This window comes from Tetranychus urticae, chromosome 1 (genome assembly GCF_039701765.1).
Source record: "Tetranychus urticae isolate SD_2017Ah chromosome 1, NJAU_TeUrti_SD_1.0, whole genome shotgun sequence".
NCBI lineage: Eukaryota > Metazoa > Arthropoda > Arachnida > Trombidiformes > Tetranychidae > Tetranychus > Tetranychus urticae.
Window position 1 is genome coordinate 12,461,935 of NC_142958.1, and position 11,738 is coordinate 12,473,672.

General features: G+C 32.2%; 3 protein-coding genes across 4 annotated transcripts; 1 reads left to right on the top strand and 2 right to left on the bottom strand.

The window, feature by feature from the left end:
• Positions 1–1,564: 1,564 nt before the first annotated feature.
• On the bottom strand, positions 1,565–7,532 carry LOC107361327 (unc-112-related protein). 2 transcript variants are annotated; one of them, XM_015928144.3, is made up of 4 exons: positions 7,215–7,532; positions 5,438–6,912; positions 5,156–5,302; positions 1,565–2,789 (listed from the first exon to the last, which is right to left on the bottom strand). In XM_015928144.3, the coding sequence occupies exons 1-4, from the start codon at positions 7,351–7,353 to the stop codon at positions 2,499–2,501; spliced, it is 2,052 nt and encodes a 683-aa protein (XP_015783630.1). In that variant the 5' UTR covers positions 7,354–7,532; the 3' UTR covers positions 1,565–2,498. The 2 variants fall into 2 exon arrangements, with proteins under 2 accessions (XP_015783630.1, XP_015783629.1); XM_015928143.3 differs by having other exon boundaries at positions 1,565–2,792.
• A 131-nt stretch (positions 7,533–7,663) lies between these two features.
• Letm1 (Leucine zipper and EF-hand containing transmembrane protein 1) lies at positions 7,664–10,665 on the top strand. The gene is made up of 4 exons (XM_015928175.3): positions 7,664–8,391; positions 8,545–8,685; positions 8,816–9,991; positions 10,316–10,665. Exons 1-4 carry the CDS (start codon positions 7,768–7,770, stop codon positions 10,454–10,456), a joined length of 2,082 nt encoding a protein of 693 aa, XP_015783661.2. The 5' UTR covers positions 7,664–7,767; the 3' UTR covers positions 10,457–10,665.
• LOC107361356 (mitochondrial import inner membrane translocase subunit Tim23) lies at positions 10,663–11,600 on the bottom strand. Its single transcript, XM_015928176.3, has 2 exons — positions 11,387–11,600; positions 10,663–11,294 (listed from the first exon to the last, which is right to left on the bottom strand). Exons 1-2 carry the CDS (start codon positions 11,511–11,513, stop codon positions 10,774–10,776), a joined length of 648 nt encoding a protein of 215 aa, XP_015783662.2. The 5' UTR covers positions 11,514–11,600; the 3' UTR covers positions 10,663–10,773.
• Between the last annotated feature and the right edge of the window lie 138 nt (positions 11,601–11,738).

Below are 11,738 nucleotides of genomic sequence, written 5' to 3' on the forward strand. Positions count from 1 at the left end.
ACTGAACATTTTTTATCATTATCTACTCTTTCCTTTCTCTTTCCTCTTTTCACTTCATTTCTTCTTTTCTTACCTTCTTTCGTCCCTATGTGAATCATCTTGAGAAATCTTTCAATTCTTGAATTTTAACGTCTTTCATTAATTGGGCTATCAATAAATTGTCAGTTTATAGATCAGTAATCGATTTGTTATTTCTGAAAATACTTGATTAATGATGAAGAATGAATTTCTTAGGTTTATACAGATCTACAAAAATTTTCATTAAGATTCATTAAGTCTAGCCTTGTTAGCTTTTATACAATCTAGAATTGTAAGCAACCAGCAAAGTGAGTAAGCTTGGAAAGGATTTAAAATATTTTTCTCAGATTCCAGTAATCGAGAGTTTGCATCTCCATTATCCTGGAAAGTGTTCGATCAAAGGCAAACATTTCTTCTTGTCCACTGAAAAGGTCTGTTGAATCTTTAACTTGAGAAAATTCGATTCCTAAATCATCAAACAAAGCTCTCTGTTCATCAGTTATATCATCATCCGAATTACCAACCATAAACAATTCTTTAATTGGAACATTTGCTGAGAAAAGGACTCTTACCTGAAGAAAGAAAAAAGAAAACTTCATTAAGTTCAATGAAAAAGCATAAATCAAATGCTTACCTTGTTATCATAAAAAGTATCTATCGAAGTGATGAATCGTCTAGCTTGTGTTTTAGATTCAATTGAAGGATATCTCTAATGATCACAGTATGGAAAAGTTGACTAAGAGTCAGATAACCAACAGCACCAAGAGGCTGAAAAGTTAATAAATGAAAATATTGAAGCACGGTGATAAGATTGACAAAGATCGCGACAACTTATCCGTTCGCAAAGTTCAGAGAATGAGGAATCAAGGACTCAGCTGTTCATCTATTTCTTGGAAAGTTTTAGCAATTCTGAGTTGATATTCATCAGATTCAATTTCTTTGTTTTTCACCTTCCGTTCATAGACACTGAGAAAGCTGTCTGCAAAAGAAACAAATTTAAATCATTGATCAGTAACATTATCAAATATTTTTATTTAAAATAGCAAATTACTCACCATCAGTTTTTTTAACATTATCAACCAACAAACATAACGCTCTTTTTTGGGAAGAGTAACAAGAGGCCAAGTGTTTGGATAGGCCTGAATAAGTCTTGATAATGGTCAACCGAACTCATAAGTAGGGTGCAAGAGCATATGTAGAAAAGGCGGTGTACGAATTGTTTTAATGGCAAATGGTTTTCTTTAACGAGTAGATTGGGCGACCATTTATCTAACAGCATTGTGGATGTTGTACTAACTCTTGTTGACATATTTCTTGAAAAACTATAATCACACTTTTTGTATTCAAAATTGACTGACCAAGGCCTTAATGATTTTTTGGATAAAATTATTTGGTCATTTTGAAGCAAGAATATAATGAAAATGGTTTATTTTCCCTTTTGGCTTTTTAATTTTCTATCGAAGGTCGAGAAAAAACGTACAATTGCCATTAAAATAGTTGATCGCGATACGAAAACACAAACTAATCAATAATTTCAACTTGAATGTGACAAGTTACTCTTATTTAATATTACGATTTTAATTAAATGGAAATAATTTGTTCTTCTTCAGCTTCTATCAGAGTTGATTGGATGTTGATTGTTTCAAATGAAATGAAATTGAGATTGACATTGACAAGATATGAGGAGAAAAAGAAGAGCAGAAAAATGGATGAAAGAAGAGAATGAAAAAAAACTGCTCATTAAATTGAATAGATTCATATCTGTTCAGTTTACGTTGTTTTTGTTGCTTCAAGGATCACTTTTAACTATTGCCAATTGAGATTAGGCTATAATATTGATAGGATTAAAGTTAATGAATAGGGATTAATTGATGAGGATAAATGAAGGAGAAAATTTACAATTTGAGAAAAGAAAGGATAGAAGGAAGACAAAAGATTTATGGATAAATAAGGATGAGAAGAAGAGAAGAGAGAAAAATGCAATTCTGAAATACAATGAGATGCGAATGCAAATTATTTGCCATTATTGTCATCTTTGTCCTAGTCCTTGGGTTAATCTCTGGTCAGGCGGTCAGAATAAATTTCAATTATCCAATCATTTTGGTTAATCAATATTAACTTTGGCACTGTGTTAAGTGTTGGTAAAGGCTAAATGGCTCAGTTTTGTCAATTAAACAAAATGCTTATTGAATAGGAAAAGTAATTCCATTAATTTATCCTTGATTTGGTTTCCATTCTTCCTTTCAGTGCTTTTGAGTCCATAATTATGTATAAGCATCCATGATTCTGGTAAGTACATATAAATAATATTATAATATTATAATATTTATAATCATAATATAATAATTCAACAGTAAAACATTATCCTTTTGCATTTTGTTAGCCTATCTAAGGCTTTCGCTTTTGTGTCTTTAAGTTTCTTGGATTATAATTCAATAATAAGTGTAATTTATCTAATTACAATCCTTAATGTTGCATGATTAAACCCAGCCTCCAGTTAATTTGTGGAATAAATCTTCGTTGAGAGTTTGATTTTGGTCTTTACTTCTCATAGAAAGAAATATGTAGCCACCAATAAATTCATGGACAACTTTACAATCAGCGCTAAGGCACGAAAATTGGACGTTTTCTTCTTCAAATTGTACCAATACTTTTTTAACTTCCCAGTTTACATTCCATGCTTTCATTGTATTGAATCTCCAAGTTTTCAAATGATCACCAGACATGAGTTCCATTCTCATCAGTCGATTAAAAGCGACACCCAAAAGTTCCTGCTTAAAAGATGAGAAAGATAATAAGTGTTAGATCATTTTGTACATAAAAAATTCATAATTTTCTGATTTTGTCTGATAAAAAAATTCTGTTTTCTGAACAAAAAATTGCCAGGAAGTATCCAGTGAAAAATCATATTTTATCAAAATAAAAAGTAAAAAAAGGTTATTCAATCGAAATTTCTAAAGCCATGAGAAATGAAGCTTTACGCATTTGACTGTTTGATAATTAAATATCATCAATAATTTGCAACGAATCAGAAGGAATGGAAATAATAAATGTAAAATTATTTATGCTGAGCTAATGGCAGTAATTGATAATAACTTGAAGCCTTCAAGTTGAAGAGATATTTTTCGCCACCAAAGCTCGAAAAGTGTCAAAACAAATTTGATTACAAATTTAGAGTAAGGTTATCAACTTGGGGTCAAAAACTGAAAATAAATGAATAGCGATGAAAAGTAACAATTCAAAAAATAACACAGCAAGTGTTTCCGTAATAAATATGAAGCTCATTTTTGGAAAAGCTTCAAGTTCATCTTCATTCAGTTGATATTGGAGTTTAATGCTTAAGAAACAAGTAACAGCCTTGGTTGCTTGTGAAGATAAAAACACCTACAGACGTTTCCAAAAATTAGCCAAATTTAGCCGGCCAAGCAAAGCGTTGTTTAGTCTCTCCAAGATGGAGAGGAAGAAAATTAAGTAAGACAAAGAAGAGTGAGTGAGTGAATGAGAGAGGAAAGTAAGAAGAGATGAAAATAAAATAAAATGGAGATGATTAGAAGTGGGTGATGAAGAGAAGAGAGTAAAAATGAAAGCAAAGAAGGGTAGAAAGATTGAAAAGTTATTAGAAAAAAAAAACATGAAATGGATTGAAAAATGTGGGCTTGTAGGGTAAACATGAAAAAGGTACAGATATTTGATAATCAATTGTTGGCATAACAGGAAAATTTGGACAAAATTTTCGATTCTACTCAAAATATTCAATCTTAATCCTGAATCAATAAAATGGTGGATTAATACTTGAACAAGGGTTGAATTGGATTGAATAAAGGCTATTGGAGCTAGTTTTTTAATGTTGATGAAAATTTTTAAAATTAAAAATTGAGAGACCAAAATAAAGATCTTATGTACCATAAACTTGAACGGCTGAAATCAATTTTGGCAACTTTTCAGCCGCATGCACAGAAAAGTTAACCTGGTTTTATTTTCATTGAGGTTAGGTTCATCTTAGCAAGAATTTCTTCTCTGTTGATTTCTTATTTTTTGCGCCTTCTCTACTGAAATTACATAGGGACACAGAGAGAGGGGAAGGAGGAAGAAAGTGAAGACTTGTGAGTTGGAAGATTTCGCTGGGAAAAGACAAAAACTTGTTGAACCTTTTTTTCAGCTCTTGGTGTTCTACTTCTAGCTTTTTTATTTTTTTCTGTGAAAAATGACACAAAAAGAACTATATTTTAAACAAAATCATTCATCATCAGTTAATATAAATACCCATGAAAATGAGCTAGAAAGATGAAAAACAATGAGTGGGTTAAAGGTAACAACATTAGAATTGAAGCATTTTTAGAAAGTGTACAGTTTTTTTCAAGACTTAAATCAAAACTGTAAATAAATTTCAACCGTAAATGTAGCTATCAATCAGGAAATGATGATGAATCATCATGAATTTCAATATGGAAGTAGAAATACTATGAGAATCAAATGTTGATTTCCTGCATCATTTCGTTGATTAAAACTATTGAGGGAATTAATACTAAGTGACAAATTGATTGTTTCAATAGTAAAAATGACAATTTTCTAGATAAATTTGGGCCTCGAAGGGAAAATAATAGAATATTTTTTCGGCAGAATTAGATGGAAAAAGAATCGATAAAAGGTTACGCATAAAAATTTTGAAAACCCTGGTTTTGATGGAAGATTGAATTTTAAGATTCTGAAGTACTCTTGAAGGTTGATATATTTTGTTTTGGTTACCAAGTGAAAGTAGGAGAAAATGAGTGAGAAAGTTGATGTAAAAGAGTCATTAAAATCGTAAACAAGTGATGCCTTTAAAGAACTTCTCTAAAATAATAGGAAAATGAAGACATTCACAGAGTTTTAAGAGATGCATGAAAACTGAATGAGAGACAAATGGAATAGATTAGAAGAAAACAGATGGAGAAAAGGATGAAAATGATGACTAAACACTATTGAGAAGAAGAAAGTTGCTAAGTGTTTTTCATTCAGTATGACATATAGTAGCACATAAACAGTTACGAGAAATGATCGTCAATCATAAGGCGGAAAATAAACCAAGGATTTTGTTTAAGCTTTTGAAACAATTTTCATATCAGACAAAAGTAATAATTGCAATTATTTTACCAACCTCTTTTTTGCTGCCATCAAATTTGACAACAAACAGGCTTATTCCATATTCGGGAAGAGCTTGCCAGGCTTTGATGAAATTCATTTTGGCGTCAATGTTACTCAAATCTTTCACATTTGCTTGAGCTTCTAAAATTCTTTGGGCGATCTTTAGAAAAAAACAAATGAATAAAATGGAAATATTAGAGATAGAATATGGTTTAAACTGGGAAAAATAGGAAGAATCGGAAATATATTTTTGTCAACTTGACTGATGGAAATGGATGAAGGTGAAAAAAATTACCTGTGATTTTCCCTTGAACTTTCTAAAAAATCGAGGTGCTACATAATCGTCAACATTGATGTCTATTTGATTGGGATTTATTGCTGGAGCTGGAGCCGGATGTTGCATACTTAGGAAATCCAATATTTGTTTAACTTCATGTTCGTAGGATGAATCAGCCATTGTCTTACCCTTGGAAGCCAATCTAAAAGCAGCCATCCAACGAGCATATTGACCTTCTGAATCACATCTTATTAAATATTCGGTCATACCATCGTGACTGGGTACCTCAAGTCTAATACCATATTTTCCTTGACTTAGGTTGACATCAGGTGTAACTTCACAACCGCGTAGGTTAAGCGAGAAAACAGGTTCTCCCGCTTTATCTTCTCTTGATTTGTAAACGGAGAGTCTTTTATCCCGAAAGACAAAATAGTACCTTTTAAGGCTTTTCAACGTAAATCTACGAGATTTCATGAATTTAAGTTCATCCGCCAACTCGGGAACGTGGGTGATGTTGTTGGAGCTTAAAGTAGAAGATATACTGGTTCCTTCTAAAGTCATTTGAAGCTCATTCAATTCACTATCAATATCATCGTCTGCACTTGTTCGTTGTTTCTCCGGTAATGGATTGTTTGACTGTAGGTTGACTTGAAGTTGTAAGGCGGCAAACATCATCATTTCCTCTTCGGTACAATCAATTTCTTCCGTTAAAATTGACCATCGAGCCTGTTCATAGATTTGATTAATTCGAACACTATCTAGTTTAGGGTTCAAGTCGTAGAAGGAATAAAATTTGAAGCGCAAGAGAAGAAGATCGTATTCACGAACATCTTGTTCATACAATGATCGCGATGAGTCAAGCCAACCAGCATTTAAACGTGCTCTTTCAACTAAACTTTTTGGTTTTAATAAACCACTTTTAGCTTCTAAGGAAGGCGTGGGTGGACTTGCTGCAAGATTAGGCAAAATAGGATCGTTATTGAAGCCAAAAGAGTCATCAGGTGTCATTTGTCCGTTATACGCTGAAATACCGGAGATGTTTCCGTTCCAAGGAGATGAAGGATAACTTGATGCTAACCTATCGTCAGATTTACCATCAGGTTGACTTATGTTGGATACATTTGAATTATTTTGAACAATTGGACCCATAACATCCTTGGCTCTTTGTCGTGGGCTAACTCCGATGGATTTATAGTTTCTTTTCAAATGTTCAGCCATCAATGGACGACAGAAAGATAACTCTTCTGGATGTCGTAATCCTAAATCTTTGCAAAGTTGAACAACGGCGGTGAAACTTTTAATTGAGAAATCAACTCGAGCATCAATAAATCGTAAGTCGGGTAATTGAACTCTTAAGGTTTTATGCATAGGAGTAAAATGTAATAAGGCATCAGCTTGAACACCATACTGATCTAAAGTGGTTCGAGTTCTAGATAGCCACATATTTCGCTTGGGCCACCATAATCCATGATCAGACCAATTAATAGCAACATCTGAAAAGAAGTAAACAAGAAATTGAGAGAGGAGCAAGAAAAAATAGACCAAATTGATATTTCTGATAGCATGACATAGATAGGAGAGGAGAAGAAAGATAAAAACTGAGAAGAGAAAGGAAACATGAGTGTAAATTCATGTAACTAAAGTAATCGAAATTTTGACACTTAAACATCAGATATAAATAGCAGCTTTCAATAGACAAAAAAATATAAATTGATTGAAAGAAGAAAACATGAAGAAAAAAACAATCAAAGTAGAAACATTGCTAGAGACGAAAAAATTGATTTAGATTATTTACCTAAGTCTTCGACAAGTTGTAACATTACACCACCAATATGAAGATCACCTTTAACACGTAAAACTCTCTCAACCTTTAAATCGGTAACGTAGATAGTTAGCTGCCATGAGCCAACATTAATTTCAATATCGGCACCCATGATGATGTTGAAATGATTACCACTATCACTGAACACTACACTATGGTGGGATCACAAATTTGCTTGATCGTTAATTTACTAAATTATGTAAGATCTTTGAACTAAAACAAAAAAAAATGCAACAAAAGACAATATATTTTACTGAAGCCCGACAAAAATTTACATTGTGATTACTGGAAGATGTGAAATCAAATGATTGGATTTAAAAAAATTTCATTACCTTTAAAAAAGAGGGAGCCACAGAAGTTTAGAGTTTGAGTGCCATCTAGTGAATAATGGATGGATGAAATTGAGGGGGGTGCAGAATAACATGGATTTTGTGTGAATCTAATAATTTTTCAATGTTAAATAAGAAATATTAATTTTAGTTTATATTTTTTGTCACAACTGATTTAGTCATCTTTTGTTGACATTATGCTTCAATCAACTCTTCGTATTAAAATTCGTCTATTTAATTCACATTTTGTTCAGTGTACAAAGTATCATTCTTATATAATTAGGTGTTCCAATGTTCGTTCCTGGTCAACCGGTGGTGTTTACAGGATAGCTTCTGATTGTAACTATCTTAGATCAACACCATCTATAAGATGTTTACATTTGTCATCACCTTATTGGGAAAAAGAATCATCTAAGGTAGAATCTACATTAAAAGCTTTAAAGGTTAAAGAGAAAGAAAATCAACAAAAAATAATAGCAGCATCATCTTCTAATAATGGATCAGGTAAACAAGTGGATAACACTAAACCTAAACGAAGTCTTGGTAAACGAATTATGGATGAAATTGTACATTACTACCATGGATTCCGTTTATTATTTATCGATATTAAAATATCTTCTCGTCTTGCATGGAAAGTGCTGAGATCGAAAGAATTATCAAGAAGAGAACATGAACAATTGGTTCGAACGACAGCTGATCTTTTTCGTCTTCTTCCTTTCTCTGTTTTTATTATTGTACCTTTTATGGAGTTGTTATTGCCGCTTTTTGTAAAAATATTCCCTAACATGTTGCCTTCAACTTTCCAAACGACCTCGGATAAGGTAAATCGGATTAATTCGACTTAACTTCTATAATAACAAAGTATAGCAAACCTTTTAATGGGTTCACTTAGGGATGATGAAATGTTCATCTATAGTCTCTTGGATTTTCCTATGCAATTTATTTACTGTTATCGTAATTTTCCCTATTTTTAGGAATCAAAAATCAAGCAACAATTAAAAGTCAAATTAGAAATGGCAAAATTTCTGCAGACGACCTTAGATGAAATGGCTTTGCAGTCAAAAGGAGAATCACATTCAGAAAAGGCCAAAGAGTTTGCAGAATTTTTTGACAAGGTATGTTTATTTCCTCATTGTTTGATTTCATTACTTGATTGAGTTTCAAATATGTTGTTGAAATCTTTTACTGTATTTTCAAAATTGCCTTTGCATAATATTTTTAATTTTTACATTTTTATTTTTACAGATTCGCTCATCCGGTGAACAAGCTACCAACGAAGATATTTTACGTTTTTCAAAAATATTTGAAGATGAAATTACTTTGGATTCCTTAACTCGGCCACAATTGATGGCTCTTTGTAGATTAATAGAACTGAAACCCATAGGAACAAGTAATTTTTTGCGTTTTCAATTGAGAATGAAACTAAGAAGTCTCAAGGCAGATGATAAAATGATCATGAAGGAAGGTATTGATACTCTAACTGTACCTGAACTTCAACAAGCCTGTCGAGCTCGAGGAATGCGAGCTTTAGGATTGCCAGTGCACCAACTTCGTAGCCAACTAGCTCAATGGCTTGAATTAAGCCTTAACGAACAGATTCCGCCCTCGCTTCTTTTATTATCAAGAGTTTTGTATCTTTCCGACAATCTCCCAGCTACAGACCAGCTTAAAGCAACAATTCAAGCTCTCCCTGCTGAAGCTGTTACCGAAGCAAGATACAAGATTGGTGAATCTGAAGGTAAAATTGATAACAAGACAAAGATAGAGCTTATCAAGCAAGAAGAAGAAGCCATCAAGAAAGAACGAGAAGAAGAAGAAGCTATCAGGAAAGAACGAGAAGAAGAAGAAGCTATCAGGAAAGAACGAGAAGAAGAAGAAGCTTTGAAACAAATGTCCGGTGAAGAAATTGTTGATAAAGCTGCCCAGATGACTGATTCAAGCTCTAAAGGACCTGCTAAAGAGACTGAACTTTCTCCGGAAGATTTCGATTCACTTGAATCAGCGCTAGAAAACAAAGATCTTATGTTAGAAAAAGAAGAATTGAAGGAACTTCATGAAGAGATGGACGAATACAAAGAAGATATTGAAGAGTTTCAACAATCTGGTATGAAAGAAGTCAAAATTTCCAAAGGAGCTAAAAGACTTGGTAAGCGTGTAGATAAAATGATTAAGCGTATGGATAGTTTGGTCACAAACCTCGAATCAAAGAAAGAATCGCTTGAAAAAGGAATTACCGAGTCGGATGACGGAGAAAAGGTTAAAGAAACAAAAGAAGCAATGGTTAATGTTGAAGAACTTCTAGAAGCTGTAAAGAAAATATCAAAAGCTGATGATAATACAAAAATGGAAAAAATAATTGCTGTTCTTGACGCAATGGATATTGATCATGATGGCAAAGTTGAAGTTGATCATGTTCTCAAGGTGAGTTTCTGAACAATTACTTTTCAGTTTTGAGTGTTAAAAAAATTAACAAAACCGCAAAATATTAGCTTAGAGTTCATTAATATAACTTGATAACACTTCTTTGTTTTAAAGTTAGGCTTACTCTTGCTAATTCAAGTATAATTATCACATGATTACAATTTTTATAATTGATTTTCATCGCTAAATATAATGTGAATAGAAACAAAGGTTTCAAATATATTCACGCACAATTCGTGCTTGAATAATTCAACCGTAGTTACACTTATTTAAACTAGCCAACAGTTTTCATACATTTTTTATTTGTTTTTATTTTATCTTTAGGTTTTGGAATTACTCGGACGAGAAGAATTTAAACTGCCTAAATCTCAAATGAAAGATATTGTTACCATGTTATTGCAAGAAGAGCAACTGGAGGATGAAGAAAAGGCCAAAAAGAAGCAAGAAGCAGAAAAAAGAGTTTAACGCTCACCAAATATAAAAACGCTATAGTTGTTGTGTAAAAGATATCTACGCATTTGCTAAATTAACATATAAATTATAAATTAAATGAATGCAAAAGCCTTTAAAAATTTCTTTTGTAATTAGAATTAAAACCCCGTGAATTTTGTTGTATTTGTTACAAGAAATGTCCTAGATCAAATCTGGAAATAAATCAATTTAAGATACAGTTATTTTTTGCTAGATAGCTAATTTCTAAGATTTAATCAATCATGTTTGGATTTACAATATTACAGGTTAATTATAAACTAATTTCTAAACTTATAATTTTTATAAGTCTTTCATCTTTTAAGATATTTCTCTTTATTGGTTGCTAGAACAAATAGCGAAGATAATGATGCTCCTATTAAGCCACCAATTAGTGATCGTCGTAATCTAACTTGCCATAATTGAGATTTGATTAATTCTTTTGCGACATCATTTGTAACTTGTGGGTTTGATAAACCTCTAAATAAGACGCCAGTCAAAGTTCCGGCAGCAACTGTGTTTATATCTTCATTTGTATCATTTAAAAAACCTAATCCAACTCCAATAGCTGAATAGAGTAAAGCAACTACACCAAACGTGTTTCCAGTGACAGCACCAGTTTTTCCAATGTAATTTAATATTTGTGATCTACGAACTGCCCATGAAAGAGGTTTATTAACATGATTAGAATCGATTGCTGCTGTATTTAGGGATGTTAATTTAAATCCATTATAACAACCAATAACTCCACCAATTGAAGCACCAGCCATAACAGAACCACCAATTTGACTAAAAGCTAATTCAAATCTACCACGAGAAGGTCGATTACCACCATCTAAAAAATTTACCAAATTGAATAGTTAGTTAGCTCCAATATTTGCAATTCTCTGTGAATATAATTTAAAGATACAATTGAAAAATCCTTACCTAGATAAATGTAATCAGCCGATTCTTGGTTACCTAAAAGGATTTTAGGATCAAGATTTAAGTAAGGTGATTTAAATCCCACATTTCCAATAGGAACATTGAAAGGTGAATTTCTATCTGAATCCATAAGTATATCACAATAGAAACAGCAATTTATTAACAAATTATCACGAAACAAACAATCAAAGTGAAAACATGTTTTACCAGCCTGCAAAGTTACCAATAACAACCAATTTTATCCAAGACGCGCAGCATTTGAAATAGCTAATTGATAAACAAAATGATGCGATCTGCAAGTTAACCATAAAATTTAAAGCTTTATATAATAAATAATGATGGTCTAATCACTAGC

Excerpts from the sequence above, each read along its gene's own strand:
- LOC107361356 (XM_015928176.3), bottom strand. The coding sequence starts at position 11,513 with ATGGATTCAGATAGAAATTCACCTTTCAATGTTCCTATTGGAAATGTG. Across the intron at positions 11,295-11,386 it reads GGCTGATTACATTTATCTAG|ATGGTGGTAATCGACCTTCT; the intron begins GTAAGGATTTTT and ends TAAATTTTTTAG.
- Letm1 (XM_015928175.3), top strand. The coding sequence starts at position 7,768 with ATGCTTCAATCAACTCTTCGTATTAAAATTCGTCTATTTAATTCACAT. Across the intron at positions 8,392-8,544 it reads TCCAAACGACCTCGGATAAG|GAATCAAAAATCAAGCAACA; the intron begins GTAAATCGGATT and ends CCCTATTTTTAG. Across the intron at positions 9,992-10,315 it reads AAGTTGATCATGTTCTCAAG|GTTTTGGAATTACTCGGACG; the intron begins GTGAGTTTCTGA and ends TTTTATCTTTAG.
- LOC107361327 (XM_015928143.3), bottom strand. The coding sequence starts at position 7,353 with ATGGGTGCCGATATTGAAATTAATGTTGGCTCATGGCAGCTAACTATC. Across the intron at positions 6,913-7,214 it reads ACAACTTGTCGAAGACTTAG|ATGTTGCTATTAATTGGTCT; the intron begins GTAAATAATCTA and ends ACTTCTTTTCAG. Across the intron at positions 5,303-5,437 it reads AGTTCAAGGGAAAATCACAG|ATCGCCCAAAGAATTTTAGA; the intron begins GTAATTTTTTTC and ends TTTTTTCTAAAG.